At 53.2% G+C, this 15576-nt stretch overlaps 9 protein-coding genes across 9 annotated transcripts; 6 read left to right on the top strand and 3 right to left on the bottom strand.

The window, feature by feature from the left end:
* The first annotated feature begins 1117 nt into the window (after positions 1–1117).
* On the top strand, positions 1118–2212 carry M421DRAFT_233270 (actin depolymerizing protein). The gene is made up of 3 exons (XM_033588422.1): positions 1118–1623; positions 1748–1909; positions 1957–2212. Exons 1-3 carry the CDS (start codon positions 1353–1355, stop codon positions 1980–1982), a joined length of 459 nt encoding a protein of 152 aa, XP_033446115.1. The 5' UTR covers positions 1118–1352; the 3' UTR covers positions 1983–2212.
* Positions 2213–2340: 128 nt separating this feature from the next.
* On the bottom strand, positions 2341–2709 carry M421DRAFT_94482 (uncharacterized protein; the record flags this gene model as incomplete). Its single annotated transcript, XM_033598208.1, has 1 exon — positions 2341–2709. The coding sequence occupies one exon, from the start codon at positions 2707–2709 to the stop codon at positions 2341–2343; it is 369 nt and encodes a 122-aa protein (XP_033446114.1).
* Positions 2710–3043: 334 nt separating this feature from the next.
* M421DRAFT_7624 (uncharacterized protein) lies at positions 3044–3245 on the bottom strand (the record flags this gene model as incomplete). The annotated part of the gene is made up of 2 exons (XM_033597206.1): positions 3044–3190; positions 3237–3245. 2 exons carry the CDS (start codon positions 3243–3245, stop codon positions 3044–3046), a joined length of 156 nt encoding a protein of 51 aa, XP_033446113.1.
* A 1748-nt stretch (positions 3246–4993) lies between these two features.
* M421DRAFT_7623 (NAD-dependent deacetylase sirtuin-2) lies at positions 4994–6240 on the bottom strand (the record flags this gene model as incomplete). Its single annotated transcript, XM_033597205.1, has 3 exons — positions 4994–5690; positions 5726–6066; positions 6118–6240. 3 exons carry the CDS (start codon positions 6238–6240, stop codon positions 4994–4996), a joined length of 1161 nt encoding a protein of 386 aa, XP_033446112.1.
* Positions 6241–7087: 847 nt separating this feature from the next.
* On the top strand, positions 7088–8662 carry M421DRAFT_423420 (uncharacterized protein). The gene is made up of 5 exons (XM_033593466.1): positions 7088–7260; positions 7495–7551; positions 7603–7702; positions 7751–8132; positions 8183–8662. The coding sequence occupies exons 1-5, from the start codon at positions 7175–7177 to the stop codon at positions 8233–8235; spliced, it is 678 nt and encodes a 225-aa protein (XP_033446111.1). The 5' UTR covers positions 7088–7174; the 3' UTR covers positions 8236–8662.
* A 1066-nt stretch (positions 8663–9728) lies between these two features.
* On the top strand, positions 9729–10899 carry M421DRAFT_423418 (uncharacterized protein). The gene is made up of 2 exons (XM_033593465.1): positions 9729–10120; positions 10257–10899. Exons 1-2 carry the CDS (start codon positions 10100–10102, stop codon positions 10608–10610), a joined length of 375 nt encoding a protein of 124 aa, XP_033446110.1. The 5' UTR covers positions 9729–10099; the 3' UTR covers positions 10611–10899.
* Positions 10900–11751: 852 nt separating this feature from the next.
* M421DRAFT_7620 (uncharacterized protein) lies at positions 11752–12161 on the top strand (the record flags this gene model as incomplete). Its single annotated transcript, XM_033597201.1, has 2 exons — positions 11752–12046; positions 12100–12161. The coding sequence occupies 2 exons, from the start codon at positions 11752–11754 to the stop codon at positions 12159–12161; spliced, it is 357 nt and encodes a 118-aa protein (XP_033446109.1).
* A 248-nt stretch (positions 12162–12409) lies between these two features.
* Positions 12410–13807, top strand: M421DRAFT_233153 (uncharacterized protein). The gene is made up of 3 exons (XM_033588421.1): positions 12410–12659; positions 12708–12873; positions 12920–13807. Exons 1-3 carry the CDS (start codon positions 12624–12626, stop codon positions 13666–13668), a joined length of 951 nt encoding a protein of 316 aa, XP_033446108.1. The 5' UTR covers positions 12410–12623; the 3' UTR covers positions 13669–13807.
* Positions 13808–14431: 624 nt separating this feature from the next.
* M421DRAFT_7618 (uncharacterized protein) lies at positions 14432–15430 on the top strand (the record flags this gene model as incomplete). The annotated part of the gene is made up of 3 exons (XM_033597199.1): positions 14432–14533; positions 14581–14737; positions 14784–15430. The coding sequence occupies 3 exons, from the start codon at positions 14432–14434 to the stop codon at positions 15428–15430; spliced, it is 906 nt and encodes a 301-aa protein (XP_033446107.1).
* Between the last annotated feature and the right edge of the window lie 146 nt (positions 15431–15576).

Below are 15576 nucleotides of genomic sequence, written 5' to 3'. Positions count from 1 at the left end.
TTCGCCCGGCAACCCGAGAAACTTCGTGACTGATCTCACACAAGCACAAGGGTAAGCTTTCTCATGTCGGTGTCGGACCATGCTGTAAAGATCATCGTCGATAGTCAGCCGCTGAGCGTATTTACTCAAGGCCTGCGCCCGGTTTTTAGGTTCAAGTTACCCTTACTGCAGTCCTCAGTATGTGCGAGAAGACAAACTTGCGGAGATCTGGCGTGTGTGGCGGTAGTTGCTGGAGTACCGGAATTGGAAATCGGGCTTTGTCAGAGAGTTACAGAGTAGTGAGCTTATACCCCCTAGGCGGAGCAAGGCTCTTGGATTATGAAGCGTAATTTTGTTGGGCCTTGGGAAGTTATTGACAGCAATTTGAGATTGGAAAGGTCGGAAAATGACAACCATATGAGCAACGTGCTCATTGGACGTTATGTATGGGTGTGTGTGCATAGGTCACAAGTGATCATGAGACTCCTCAAACAATGAAGCGGGCCATATAGCAATGCTGAGCTAGTGTTAGGACCGCCTTTTACCAGCGATGGAAGCCGTTATCTCTCCATTAAGGGGCTGTTATTGAAAGTGTATGCAGCCGTGTGCATCAAGCAAGCATTATTGCGATGATAGCAATAATGTCATTGTGCGCAGGCTGGAAGCAGGTTCTCTTCAGTGAGACGTTCTCCACGGCGCTAAATCCGAATGAGACTCTCACGGGGCTTTTCGCTGCTACAAGCGGGCTCACTGTAGTCTCGAAGTTCCTCACTATACCAGCGTTTCGGGGCCTGTCCTCGAAGGTGCGAAGGGAACATGTGACTTTGAGTCTGCCGTTCACCGTGTGGTATCTCAAGCCCACTTGGATCCTCTGGTTCAGAACCGGCAGAGCGCTGTTATAAAGGCTGCGGCATGTGCTCACGAGGCTTTTGATGTCACTGGTCGAGAGATGAACAGCCACGAGGTCGACGATTTCGGTGGGAATTGAGAGGATGGACGCCACTGTAGTTGAAAAGCGAGAGAATTACGACATGTACATACGAAGAAAGGGGGAAGTGTGATGGTTGGGCCAAATGCTCCGTGGAGCTGTGAGTTGGAGTAAAAAGCACTTCCTCTAGCCGTCGCGCTACACGGCAATTTTGTCGCACACGGATAGTAACAGCCGTGTCGTCGCGAAACAGTAGACGTGAAGGACAGAATCATGCAGGTCGTCGCAATCTTATTGGCGGTCAAGCCCCCACGCCCCGCACTAATCCTAGCCGCAAGTGCGCCGCATCCATCCCAACTTCCTCACTTCAATCTTCGCACGACTACCCCTGCGAAATCAACGACACCGGCCCACGTCCGTGTTACAAGCAAACAACCGGTTCATAATGCCAGCTCCCAACGATATTCTCTCCGACGCGGATATCAGCAAGGCCTACGAGGATGTCAGGAGCGACAAATCAGAGACCACGTGGCTTGTCCTCAAGTATGAATCCGCAACAAAAGACAACCTAAAGCTATCTGGCAGCGGTACAGGTGACATTGCCGAGATGGTTGAAACTTTTGGTGACGACGAGGCGGCGTACGGATACGTGCGTATGAAGCTAGGAAACGACGAGTATTCGGAGCGGGTCAAATTCGTGTTCGTTGTCTGGGCTGGTAAGTAGATTTTGATGTCCATCTTATATGGCGCAGGTGATTCAAGCACTCCAGAAGCAATTTGTGGCTGTTTTAGCTGGATCCGAGGGTTCATTTTAGGCACAGAAGCTGATACGATATGCAGGTCCCAACACCAAGATCATGCGCAAAGCCAAGATGAGCTTCCAAAGCGGGCAGGTCAAGCAAGTTGTTCGCACATATGCTGTAGAAATTCAAACAAGCGACAGGAAGGAGCTAGAGGCGGATCAGGTCACCATGAAGCTGCGAAAAGCCATGGGCGCTAACTGTGCGACGCTCCTTTGTATGTCGGGAGTGAACGCTGACTCAATGCAGATGACCGTCAAACCACGACGTACTGAGTCAATATGGCTGATTCTGCATTACCTCTGTAGTTCACATGCCAAATACTAGATTGGAGAGAGCGAAGAATCAGCTTCTGACAGTGGTCGGAACCCAGACTTTCCGAATGAGGCGCACTCTCCGAGCACGTCCGAACGTTAGTCGAAGTCCACGATGTCCACGACCACACTGAGACGAAATCAAATTAAACGCTGATCAACATTGCACGGAAACCATCACGTCCTCGCGCAGAACTTATGAGCGGAGTGACCACTCCTCATTTGTTACTTTTGCGTATGCCGGTCTGATTATCAATAGTGAGACATGTGCAATTAACTATCCTAGTGCCTCTTCTTCTTACAGGCCGCGATCATTAACTTAAACACGCTCTGTAAACGAATCTTCCTCGCTATTAGCAGCCGACTCAGCATCCTCTTCGGCAACTCTGAGCTGCTTCAGCTGTTTTCGATGTTTCCTGCCCAGGGCGAACATGATTTTTGAGCTGGAGCCCTGACCAATCACGAAGAGAACATGGCTAATTGGCGTGGTCCATTGGGCGGCGGATGGCCACCCGGCAAAGTTGATGCCGTAGAGATACATCGCGACGATGGTCTCGTCAACAGTGCCCACGATGGCCAAAACCATCCCAGTATAGCAAAGCCACATGTTCAGACGATGCTTCTCGGGCCAGATCATCCGAGCCACCAGGCAAGGGCGAGGCCACAGGGCAGCCATAATGTCAAACATGCCTGGTTTCAGTGTTGATAATTGGTGAACAAGGAAGAAGTGGCATATCGTATGTCATGATCAGCACCGTATATGCTGAGCTGCTAGACTCAACACCCAACGCACGTTCCTGGTGAACATGAGTGAGACGATATTTACCGCACCAAGATGGTGGATAACACTGACCCAAGACACCCGAGCTGATATACACCAGTTCGTCCAGGTACATGGCAGTGAATATCGCCATCGCAACAAAGACGATATCACCAATGGTGGAGTTTGAGCCAGTGATGTGGGGGTCGCTGAAATCAGCGAGTTCGTTGACAATGAGCAGGTAGGGAAAAGGCAAGGCCAATCATGAGGCCTTTGGCGAGACTGGGACATGATGGTTGGTGAAGCCACGCTCCTTCTCTTCAGACAGCCGCTCCCAAGGCACTTCGTAGATCTTGGGGAAGAGGTAGTCATAGGATGCGCGCGTGGCGATGAAGAAGACGACGAGTGGCTCTATGAGTTAGCTTCGGGATTATCAAAGTGCGTTTGAGACTCACGATAGTCATGAGCAGCATTCCATGGTGAGAATAGCTGGACACCAATTGGCCGGTCAGCTTTTGGATGGCGTGGGCATTTATTAGCAGCGCGCTCTGGTTGCCATTCTATTCGATGTGGTGATAAAAAGCTAACCAGCTCTGATGTTGCTGCGATGCTTACCTCGCTGGAACCTTTTGATATCCTGGTGTGGAAGTTGAAAGGTGAAGATAATTTTGTGTTTAAAACATCAGATTGGGCTTCAAATTTGGCAACTTGCATGCCCATGACCTAGAGTTGTTTTAATTGGGGTTGCATTGCGCTTTCAGGGTCTATAAATCGTTCGACCTCAACACACCTCCCTCACTACTCCCGTTACAATATCGTTGTCGATATAATCTATATGTAAGCTATGAAGAATTGCACAAGAAAGGTACGTACCAGACATCAGTTGCTTGTGTTAAGAACAATCCAGAAGAAGCCCAGGGGCAAAGACCGAAATTGCCATGTTGAAAAGTGCTTGTGAAGGCTGCAACAATATTCCGACTCTACACAATAATTTTTGTGGGGGACGTAAAGTCTCTAGGACCTGGCATCTTCTACCCGACGCGCTCTTGCCTGCCTAATTCAGAGTTTCGCTCATGCCTTTTTTCTTTCACAATGAGCTCTGTGTCTGCACTCATATGCGATTTTCACCATTCTGTATCTACTACCTGCATTCAGAAAGTTTCGAAATAAGCAGATATGACCGCTTGTGTGTCGCAATTTCCAAAAAGGTCACCGAGGATCTCCAATGCTCCTGTCATGTGCACGCAGACTCCGATTCAAGACACTCCTGACTATCCCCAAAATTAGCAAATAACCATCAATGACTTGGATTTGCGTACAAGAAGAGTCTCTGACTCTGTCTTGTGCCTGAGCCAGCACAATATCACCGGAGGATATCAAAACCACTGACCTGATGACCTACCTCCCCTTACAAAAGTTCCAACCCCAGACCACCGCTGTCTTCTCGATAGAAACCTGACGTGTGTAAATTCATCTCACAGACTTGCATGTTTCCGAGCCTTCAATGACTGACGAAAGGCGATTCGACCAATTCCATGTCCCAAGTTCCTCCGTTGAATCATCAAAGCCAACATTCGCTCAGTTCATGAGGTTATCCCCGCACGAAGCCCACTTATGCTGACGAAAGTCTCTCAAAAGACACGGCATATGACAAACCGGTCAGGCTGCTCTGAAAATGTGTCTTCCGGGATGTACGACTGCGTTAAACGCTCTAAATTGAAAGAATATCTCGCGGAGCACAAAATTTCATCGCATGGCCGCTTGACTTCAAGATACAGGCAGATGTGTGACGTGTTCTCGCCGGAGTGTGCTGCATGGATGAGCGGTCATCGCGGCTGATGAATAATATGTCGGTCCACGGGAATACCTCATTCGAGCGCTGTGTTGCCGAAATATGCACAACGACACGACATGGCTGCGGCTGTCTTGACAGGATCCCAGCAAATGGGGTACAGTGTGGGCCAGGCAGGTACTATGATGAAACATGTGCAGCTCGCTTTCGTGTCTGCTAAAATGCACCGAGATTCCCTCAGGTCGTACGAAATTCGTGTCTTCGTTCATTCGTTCATCGTGGCTGTTATCACCGCATCGTTGCTACCCCAAATATGTAGAGCCCACACACAGGTGCCGAAAGATGAAAACGCCGCCCGGTGTACATCTTACTCCCACCACTCCTCTTCTCGCTGAAAAAGGAGGGAAATATCGCCCTGGCCTACAGATTGCTCTTATCCCCTTTCTTGTCGCTGGAGAGAAAGGGAAATATATGCCCCAGCCCAGCCCCTTTCTTCTCAACTGGCGCCAATGTCTTCGACTCTGGGTCGTCCGACGATGGAATATCTTTCTTATCGTGGTTATCCAGCCACTTCTTCTGGTCCTCACCCAGCTTAAGTGTCTTATCGATGTCTTTTGTGAGCTTGTCGACTTCGTCTTGTAGTTGCTCGTCTCTGCTCTTCTTGCCTTCTTCCTTATTTTCGGGCACGAATTGTCCTTCCCTCTTTGTACCCGCCCATAGCTCCTCGAGCTCGTCGTTCCACCCCAGTGCTGCTGCGAGTTCCTTTACGCCGGTGTCACAGTCCTTCAAGATGAGAACGTCGTCTGGCCGCGACCCAAGGGTGCCGACTTGTTCCATGTTGATGAGCAGTCGCGGTACGAACTCACCGACTTGTTGTGGGAGGCTGGCGAAGGGATGGACAGATAGGGATGTGCCGAGGACGATGCACAAGTCTGCGTTCTGGACGAGGTCGATGTTGTCGAAGAATTCTGCTGGTAGCTGTTCACCGAAGAAGACGATCTTGGGCTTGACGAGCCCGTTGCAATTTGCGTCGACGCAGTGGGGGACGGTCTTATTCTCGATGTGGGTGAGCATTTGGTCCTTGGGGTAGGACTTCTTGCACTCGATGCATGCTTGGCTGTGGCGCTGTTAGTGATGTCGCGCGGATTATACGTGAAGACTTGCTCTGCGAAACTGCCATGTGCTTCGATAATCTTATCGCCTGGTACGCCCGCTTCTCGCTCCAGACAGTCGATGTTCTGTGTGAAGAGCTTGAGTAAGAGCCCCTTTTCGTGTAACAGGTGGATGAAGGAGTGTGTTATTGTAGGTCGGTATCTGCCAGGGTACAGCTCTTGCGCGAGGGTGTAGAAAGGAAGAGGGTTTTCTCGGAAGAACGACAGCTCGAAGACGGCCTCGGGGTGTGGGAGATTCAAGCGCTCTAGGTTGGCGTACAGTCCGGTTTCTGGTGAGCGAAAGTCAGGAATGCCTGCAGATGTTGAGATGCCGGCGCCCGTCTGCACATGTCTTAGCTTTTCAGATCCTTCTCGAGTGGAGGATCTCCTTACCAGGACGACTATCTTCTTTGCCTTGCCATCCTTGATGTACTGCGCCAATGCCTCCGTCGTGCGCTGCTTCAACGTGAACGGCCTTGTGGACGGGTCCACCAATGTGCTCTCCTCGTTACCCATCTTGCGGACTCTACCTGCTCGCCCGCGACTCCTGTTCTTCGGTCGGCTCTTATCTGCCTTGTCTTTGCGCCGCGGCTTCTGCTCTTGAGCACGGTATTCTTGACGTTTGCGACCTATGGTGAAAGTGTGGTGGGACGAGGGGGGCTATATGAGTACGAGCTATGAGCCGAGTCACTTGCTCGACGTGGTCTTGCTGAGGTGGAACGTTGGACGGTGTATGCGTCTGCCTCATGAAATAATCTCCAGGCAGAGCTGATGGCGGGGCTGCGTCATTGGTGCACCTGAGCCAATAGGAGCTTCAGGAAATGGCAGCTCGCCATATTGAAAGTGCACTTGCATCGCAGTGGAAGAGGCCAAGTCAGCAATTGTGAGTCTTTGCAGAGGGCAGTGTCATTGTATGAGTCCATGATTCCTGACGGACTGTGATGAGAAGCTGTGCTCAACAGGGTACCTGGAAGCTGCAGGCAGTGATCAGAAATGCAACATCACCTGCAGAGCAGCCTGTGATGTGGAGTCTGCTCGCCCCACACATTATGCATTCGAGCTTTAGCCTGTGTGTACAATAGTTCAGAAGTATGCCAATCCTGCGTGCATGTGAGCAAGTCGCGTGCTCAGCGAAGTGGACTTGCTCAGCCAAGCAGGGCATGCAAGCAAGAACAATCTCGATACCTACGCTATTGTCAGGAATTAACGAGTAAGTTCGCGGATGTGAAAATCGCAATAATGTCGATCAACTTGACTCCTTGTCGCGTGTCGTGCCTGCGGCGGTGCAGTTCGCGCCAAGGCCGGCTAGCTCCGTTTACCCAAGTCTTTCGCTGCGCGCTGGTGACGACCGTCTCCTGGCCATCACCTCCACCCGGAGCACCCCACGACTTGTCTCAATCACCGCTTCTGTATCACTACACCCACATTCCGCCCTGACACCAGCGCCGTCATGTCTCGCGGAGGCGGTACTACGCTCTACGTCACCGGCTTCGGCCACGGCACCCGCGCCCGCGACCTCGCCTACGAGTTCGAACGGTACGTCCCATAACGACCTGCTCCCTCCCCGAACGCCGTCGATATCGTCGTCGCATCCTTCCCTCGGTTCTGTCTCCGCTATATTGCTTGCCATTCCTGTCCGCGCTTTCCCGTTGCGCGCGCCGCCAGCCTCGCTCCTTCCCGCCACGCTCGCGCGCCTGCCCCCAGCGCACCCTCCCTTCGCCGTCCTTTCCGCGCCGCACTCGACATCAGCCATCTCTAACACACGTCAAGGTACGGTCGCCTTGTTCGCTGCGACATCCCGGCCCCGCGCTCGGCTTCGTCTCGCCTGTGAGTATTTCCTTGCCTGCGCGCACCCGCGAGGCGCTAACAGCCCAGCAGCTTCGCCTTCGTCGAGTACGAGAGCCGCCGCGATGCCGATGATGCTTATCACGAGATGCACAACAAGCGCATCGGCCGCGATGACTTGCTGAAGATTGAGGTACGTTCGCACGTTTGGCTACTTGTAGCCTAGGCTAATGATGCGCAGTGGGCCCGCACTCCTCCTTCGGCATCATGGCGCTTCGACTCTGGCCGTGATCGCCCCCGTGGTGAGCGTGGTGAGCGCGGTAGCGACCGTGGCGACCGCAGCTCTCGCGGCGACGACCGTGGCGTCCCATCCGGCCGTGACCGTTCTCCCCGCCGTCGCAGCGTCTCTCCTCGCCGTGAGCGTGCCGGCTCTCCCCGCAAGGACCGTGAGCGCGACTACGACCGCCGCGACCGCGACAGGTCCAGGAGCCCCGTTGATGGTGACCGCGAGATGAAGGATGTCCGCGAGCGCGAGGACGAGCGTGGCGACCGCGAGCGTGGCGACCGTGAGCGCGACGAGAGGCGCGAGGGCGAGCCTCGTGCCGCTGAGCCCGAGCGCAAGGGTATGCTTTCCAACGCAGTGTATGACGAATTGAACTAATCAACAACGCAGCCGAATCTCCTCCTCCCCCTGCCGCACACGAAGACCTCGATGTTGCCGAGTAGAGCTAGCAGCTGTCATGCTTCGCGCGGGCAGTGCTCGTGCTGCTTGTCTGTCAGATCATCTGTATTGGCGTGTCTTTCACTTTCGAATTGCTACATGCGTGGGTTCTAGGTAGCGGAAAACGGCAAGGGCTCTGTGTTTCTTGGTGGTGGTCGTGTTGATGCCCGGCCATGCACTACATTAATCAATGCGCAGTCGAAAAGTCGGATCGGAATCTTTATTTGGCGAGTCGGTACCAGCGATATCCCACTCGATGCGGTTCGCTCTTGCGTCCTGTTCACCTTCAACGGTCGATCGGTCGATATCGAAGCGGTCGAACTCGGTAACTCGGTTTTCTGTACACTACACGGTCGAACTCGGTAGCACGAACCTTTCAATTCCCACCACACTCGATGCAACCCCGATACGCCCTCATCTCGTCCCCGTCCCCGTCCTCGATCCTTGACCAGCATCTCACCACTCCCGACGCGAATACACATCAAGGTTTGTATATCCCAACATGTTATATGTAGCTTCATCGACCTGTGTGATTATGACGACCATCTTTCTGGTCATGTGCAAGCCTCAATCTAATTCTGTTGAGCACGAACAGTAAATACACAGCATCTCAATTTATTCATTTCATAAAACGAAAGTCATGACATGAACAGCTCCATAGATTGAACAAGGTCCATTCCGTTCATCTGGTCTGTTTCATCAAGTCAACAGATATGCGTGCTATGTCAGCACTAAGTTGACATGATCTGATCGAACGCAGCATGACCGCCTCAGCTGCCAGTGACCCAGAACGACATAAACTGCCGAGGTCGATACACTGCGCTCCACGCAAACTTACTGACCATGTCTTCTGAACCTCAACCTAGAAACAAGGCTACCGCTACCATTGCTGCAAACCACATCTCACGCACCGCTAAGAAAGACGCTGCCATCCTTCTGCCTCACCTGAAGCCCGGCCTGCGCATGCTTGATGTCGGCTGTGGACCTGACAGCATCACTGTGGGCTTCGCGAGACATGTTCCCAGAGGCAGCGTCACGGGCGTGGATCTCTCGGATGATGTGCTGGTGCAGTCACGTAAGTGCCTTCACGTTCAGATAGCGAAAAGTGATGTGGGTGCGGAGGTGAGCTTCGAGGTTCTCACATGTCAGCGATGCAGGTGAGATCACTTATATGACCTAAAGAAGGCTATATATCGTAGCGACCGATTCTAGTCCTCTACATGTGCGAGGGTGTTGTCCAATGGCGTACAGAGTTACGAGAATGCTTGGTGTTGATACTAGCTTGTAGGAGATCCGGGAACGGGCCCTGGACTTGCCATCGCAGTCGAAATCTCGAGTATCTTTTTCTGGTCCATCAATGTACTGCAGTATACCAATTCCGTATTGTGCCCTTGGTTCAGACTGCATTGGCCTGGTAGTGCACAGAAGCGCTCCAAATACTCATGTTACCACTGATCGTTTGAGGACGCAGCAAGAATTTGGAGGTCTGATACAAGGGATGAAATCGCTTGCTGTTCGGGTGGTGCTTGCGGGGGCGTTAGCGGGCGCAAGGGCATTGCGTGGCTGTGCTGCGCCTGCCGCGTGCGTAGCGCGATATCGAACGGTTCACGTAGCATCCTTTCAAGAAGCTGTGTCGCATTCTGCCTCGATTTTACTCCTTCATTCACTCCACCTCGAGAGCGCGCTCCCAGCGACACCAACTCAAAAAAACCACTATTGCGGTTCATCTGCGAAGGAAACACCTGACCGACTTCGGAATCCGAGCACTTGCCCAGGTGCCGCGCCACGCCGTTCGAAAGTAACGAGAAGCGTCATCTTAGGCCAACACTCCTGCACCACCCTCGTCGCCGTCGGGAACACACCTCAGAAATGGACGCCAACAAGCAATACGTATGTCTCTGCTCCCACAATGCCATCACAGTGTTCGGCGCAACTCAGCGTATCTACCAACACCCCCCTGCGCCACATGTCTCGGCTGGCATCACAGGAGGCATCTTTTGAGAACACTTCATTGACTTCGATATAGGGCGCACCGCCACAGTACCCTCAGTCGCCGCCGCCGGTTCACCAAGATGCCGGCCCATACAACCAGGGCGGCATGCAGCCATACCAGCAGGGCCCGCCCAGCAGCAACGACTACCACGGCTCGCCCAACCCATACCAGCAAGGTCCCGGCTACGGGCCACCACAGGGCCAGTACGGACCCCCTGGAGGACAGTACGGACAGCCGCAGCAGCAGATGAACTACCAGCAGGGCCCGCCGCCACAGGGAGGCTACTACCAGGACGATAGGAGGCAGCAAGGAGGCGGAAGCGGCGGCCTGTTTGCCGGTCTGTGCGCTGGTCTAGCCTGTTGTTGCTGCTTGGACTGCCTGTTCTAAGCGCAGGCGGTGCTGCGACAGGTGGTGGAATGCGATGGGAATGCGATGAGCGCAGCTTGTGCGTGGGCAAGGCTGTGTTGAGGCAGCACATACTCAATACTTCGCGCCTGCTGGACGGGTTAATATTTAATCCTGGTCAGCAGAAGGGGTACCGAGATGAATGGTTATTTGGGTTTCCTTTGTTCTTGGTCAGGTCTTCCTTCTACACGTGATTCGGGGGATGAATCTAGTAGAATTTGGGTTACCATCTTCTTTCGCAACACCTTCAAAGTGACATGCTCTACTTGCCTGCCCTTGTTCACCAATACCGAACCCCCAGAATGTCACGGTGAACGATCTGTTCCGGCTTTCGAGCGTGCAAGTCTGCCCCGCCTCTCCACACCCCAACCTCGTCTTCGTCATCCATTTCCAGTCGATCATGATTGCTGACGCAGCTTTCTCGACAGCTACAGGCCCCTTCCTAACCTCATGACATCGCTGTCCCTGACTATCGCGCTCATCAATTCCTGAATCGCATGGTATGCCCCACTGACGGCGGGAACAACGCCGCAGCCGCACGGGCTCCACTTAGGGTTTACTCCGCTCCACTACGTTCCGCGCTCAACAACACACAAAACGCACTCACGAGTGACCCGCGTTGAGATCCACCAACTGGTGTTTCTATTTCTAGCTGTACGTTGTGACTAAAACCATTGAAGCGTATAAAGACGCAGCAGAAAGCTCACGAGACAAACAGTATCTCACCAGCCATCAATCCGCCACCACGAACACCAGTACCCATCAACAGTGTCCCTTCAGCCTCACAAACATCAACACGTTGCTAGTGGGATAAACATCCGGTTTCCCTACGACAGGCCCACGAACGAGACCCTCGTGCAACAGAACGCTCCGGAGAACGCAGCACCTGCTAGTTTTTCTTTGTCCTACGGCGCACCTACATCTGCTTTCGGAGACACCGTCGGAACTTCCAATCGCAAACGTACGTTAGTCTGCAGGGAAGCGGAGCTTCAGCTCGAAATAGACCAAGCTTGCGAAGGACATAAGCCTCTTGGTTCCCTGGACGATATTGGACCGTCAGCTATCGACCCATCGGCTCAATCCGCCACCACCCATCTCCACCTCATCAATCATTCCATCGACCATGAAGACCGTTACCTACTTCGCTGTCATAGTTGCCGCCATTCCGGCTGTTTGGTCTCTGCCTGCAGGCCTGATTTTGAGACAATTCCAGGTCCCTACATGTGGAGCAGAAACATGCTTGGCTTCGACAAACGGCACTTTTGTGGCTGCCAGCGCATCCAACAGCACCGACCCCTACGACCTTGGAAAGATCTGCTCTCTTCCCCAGGAGGACGTCACCCGCTATGTAGAGACTGTGCAGCCCTGCATTGACGGCGACGCTGGCAAGGCGAACTGCTCTGTAGGAGCTATCTATCGTAAGGCTTCATTGATGCAAGACGAGGAATTACAGTAAACTGACAATCTACAGAGTACAAAGATCTTCTGAAGACCGAATGTGCGAAGTCCAACAAGCAAGTCCAGTGGGCTTAACCACCTGTCCCTTTCCGTCCAGCGTTCCTGCATCTGCGATCTCGACTACGATACCACGTTCCTTCAGCATCATACCGGAGTTTGGGCATAGCATGTGCACATTGACGCACAAGACCATCACGCATGACGACGTGAACACGCACAACGCATCTACATAATCGATAGTGAATACACTCCTTTACGCTCTCATACGCTTCTTTCTTCCTTCGACGTGTTCTTCGCATAGTCTCTCTGAGATGGCGATCATGGGTAGGAGGTGGACTGTTTGCTGGCTGCCAGCGTAGTTCGGCTAGGTGGTCTGCTTTCTCTCGCCTCTGCTTCAGTCTGTTTGCTTATTGCGTGGACCCACTTGCAACACCCATCATACCTTCACTCACGCATGACGGACCCCGAGCGGTGCGCCGCGGGCTCCTATCTCCTCCATCACGCTCACAAATTCAGCACGTTCCCTACTTCTGTGCCATGGCGAGCACAGCAGATCAGCTACCGGGCTGCACTGTGAGTTGACGTATGCTCTGGTTGCGACACATCGCTAACTCCAACAAGATACCTGACAAATGCATGGTCCGCTCAGATCAAGGTCTTGATCACGATACATTTTGCGACAAAGACCTGAAGTGCATTTGCAAGGTTGACAATCACCTCGGAACTAACCAGCTGTTCTCGAGCGACTGCCTTTTGAAAGAGTGCACGGATAGACACGCGCGCAAGTGTAAGTCTTCATCAGACCATATAGTTGCAGCAGCTGATCGCCACAGTGTTTTTAAGGGACTGGCTGCAGTCTTGTCAACATGCGGGCAGGTCTGGGTGGGATGATATGCCCTGGGAATGGGAGCCATACTTACCCGACGAAGGAGAAGTAGTCATTCGACCACCAACGTTCCTGAACGCGCCGCAAGTGATCACGTCGGTCAGAGCGCCGCCACCGTCATCAGTGCTGGTCGTAACGACAACTGCGGCTGTCGCGACTTCGATTCCAGCGACTTCACTGTCGTCGTACTCCAGTCCAAAGACCACGCTCTCGACCTCCATTACGAGCACCTCCAACGTTACGAGTACGACGACTCTTACTACTTCGCCGGCCTCCAGCCCCTCCCCTCAAACAACCTTTACCCCGCCGGCGCCTATTCTTGTCACCTCCCGCAGCCTCAGCTCCACCGCCATCGCCGGTATAGTAGCCGGGATCCTCTCACTTGCCATCCTCTGCGCAGGTCTCGGCTACTTCTACTGGAAGTCGAACAAGAAAGCGAAAAGGAAGACAAAGGAAGTCGCTATCCTTAGCGACCGTGTGAGTGGATGCGGCTTCCAGAAGTACATCGACGATCTCCTGGCGGACAGCAACACGGAAAGTAATACAGACAGTAACAGCTCCACCGGTACGATCATTCGTCATCCTGCGCCCACCCTAGGTTTTCAAGAGATAGCTGCTGGCTCGATGAGTACGGTGGAAGGACTGAGGAGTCAGTCGAGCTCGGTGTACAGTATGGACATTGCAAGGGCGATATAAGAAGACCTCACCAATACACCGGCGGAAGAGGGAGATGATTTACAGATGCCGATTGGAAAAGTTTGGTTCTACGGCAACAAGGGAAGGCGACTTTAAATTCTTCTCGAGCAATGATAATGTATAACACTTCACATCTTTCCCTGCCTCTTCTATAACTTCATCGCACGTGCTTGCGCTATCCTTGCTATACCAGCACATGAAAAACCCAGACCCTGCACACGACGCATGACACCTGAGCATCGCAGCTTCACCTCGCCGTTCATCTACAAGGCTGCCGCGAGGCAGTGTTTGCTGCTGTCTGTCGGGACCTAGAACCGTGGCGCTCACAACACTCCTTCATTGGCCCAAGCACAGGGGAGGCGAGAGTGGAGGGGACGTCCTTCAGCCACGACTTCAAATGACTATGCTCATCGCACCAATAGAGGACGTAAGTGATGGGCTGCAGTTACTGCATGCAGAGGCTGTGCATGGACGAGACGGGTGTAATGAACCGCGTAGAGCACATGCGTCGTACAGAGTGCTGTGAGTGGCTGCGAGATGCGTGCTAGGCCTTGGCTTGTGACTCCGTGCGATGTGATGCTACATGCGTTCATTCAAGGTCGCCGTCTGTTCGCTGAGAAATAGATAGGCCACTGATGCAGGTTATGAGGTAGAACTGTCATTTCATCTGAGCTGGCTTGACTCCAGACATCTCCAGCTTTGGAGGCTCTAGCGTGTCCTGCTCAATCATCCCGAATTACAGGATACAGAACACGTCGTCACGATGGTGCCTCTCTTACTCTTATGCTGGGCTCTTTTCGGCCTGGCAATAGCGCAAACGGACTGCAAGAAGAGCTCGCCGGAGTTTAGCTTGCCCTCATGCATGGTACGCTGCCTACATCTGCTCTACATCATCTGTTAACATTCTTGCAGGAGAAATGCTTCCTCACCGGAGGATGTGGCGGCTGTCCATGCGCCAATAACCTCAAAGGGTGGTGCGAGATCAGCAGCGGAGAAGGACCAGACAGTTGGTTCGCCCGGTGGGGCCAGTGTGTACTCGGGGCGTGCCCGGATGACGGAGATATCACCAGTGAGTCGAGCGTCATCGATCAAAGCGAGGAAGCTGACAAGTGTAGACCTAATGCTGCTCTATGTGGCGCAGTGTGATGACACTGTTGGTGGGCCGCTGAACAACGACACCGTGCCGTATCCGCTGAGGGACTGGGCACCAAAGGCGCCGCAGTACCTGTCGCAAAGCTCGAATTCCCCTCTCGACACAGTGACTTCGAGTGAGAGTCGGCCGGTTGCAACCCTGACGGGCGTTTCTCCGACCGCGATCGCAAGCTTGGGGTCCACGACAGTCAGTACAAATGACAGCGACGCCACTGTTCTCGACGACAAAGCCTCATCATCCTCGTTCGCAATTGGCCCAGCCTCTGCCACACCCATAGTCCAGGATATATCTAAACCGGCTCTGAGCGTTGCGGCAATCATTGGCGTTGCAGTCGGTGGCGCGGTACTCCTCGCTCTCGTGATCGGTTTCGTTGCATTCGTCTTGCGCCACCGTAAACGCAAGCAGCTCTCAACATCAGTCTCACCACCGAGTTGTGAGGGTGTTGATACTAAAGAAGGGTACGATAAGCCGGAGCTGGACGGTCAGGTGCGGGCGTATCAGTATTCGAAGACTGATGTAGGTGCACCTGCGCGTATGCCAGTCGTGTATGCTGAGCTGGATGATGGTAGATCTGCGAGCACTGCAAGGGAGCTGCCTGATCGACCTTGAGACGGGGTATATCTGAAAAATATTATCTACACTGCATCTGCCGAATTCCTCCGTAAGGTCATCTTGGTGTCCATGGCTACTGAACACAGGGAGGGTGGTCATCTCCGCCTGGGAAGCTGGCGTCTCTATTATCCGGGTCGTGGCTT

The sequence above is a fragment of the Didymella exigua genome (genome assembly GCF_010094145.1).
Source record: "Didymella exigua CBS 183.55 unplaced genomic scaffold M421scaffold_26, whole genome shotgun sequence".
NCBI classification, from domain to species: Eukaryota; Fungi; Ascomycota; class Dothideomycetes; order Pleosporales; family Didymellaceae; genus Didymella; species Didymella exigua.
This window is presented reverse-complemented; position numbering and strand designations above follow the sequence as displayed.

Coding starts and splice junctions, on each gene's coding strand:
- M421DRAFT_423418 (XM_033593465.1), top strand. CDS start 10,100: ATGGACGCCAACAAGCAATAC. Junction 10,121..10,256: donor TGGACGCCAACAAGCAATAC/GTATGTCTCTGC, acceptor ACTTCGATATAG/GGCGCACCGCCACAGTACCC.
- M421DRAFT_233153 (XM_033588421.1), top strand. CDS start 12,624: ATGGCGAGCACAGCAGATCAGCTACCGGGCTGCACT. Junction 12,660..12,707: donor ATCAGCTACCGGGCTGCACT/GTGAGTTGACGT, acceptor AACTCCAACAAG/ATACCTGACAAATGCATGGT. Junction 12,874..12,919: donor GGATAGACACGCGCGCAAGT/GTAAGTCTTCAT, acceptor TGATCGCCACAG/TGTTTTTAAGGGACTGGCTG.
- M421DRAFT_233270 (XM_033588422.1), top strand. CDS start 1,353: ATGCCAGCTCCCAACGATATTCTCTCCGACGCGGATATCAGCAAGGCC. Junction 1,624..1,747: donor CGTGTTCGTTGTCTGGGCTG/GTAAGTAGATTT, acceptor TACGATATGCAG/GTCCCAACACCAAGATCATG. Junction 1,910..1,956: donor AAAAGCCATGGGCGCTAACT/GTGCGACGCTCC, acceptor GACTCAATGCAG/ATGACCGTCAAACCACGACG.
- M421DRAFT_423420 (XM_033593466.1), top strand. CDS start 7,175: ATGTCTCGCGGAGGCGGTACTACGCTCTACGTCACCGGCTTCGGCCAC. Junction 7,552..7,602: donor CGCTCGGCTTCGTCTCGCCT/GTGAGTATTTCC, acceptor ACAGCCCAGCAG/CTTCGCCTTCGTCGAGTACG. Junction 8,133..8,182: donor CGCTGAGCCCGAGCGCAAGG/GTATGCTTTCCA, acceptor TCAACAACGCAG/CCGAATCTCCTCCTCCCCCT.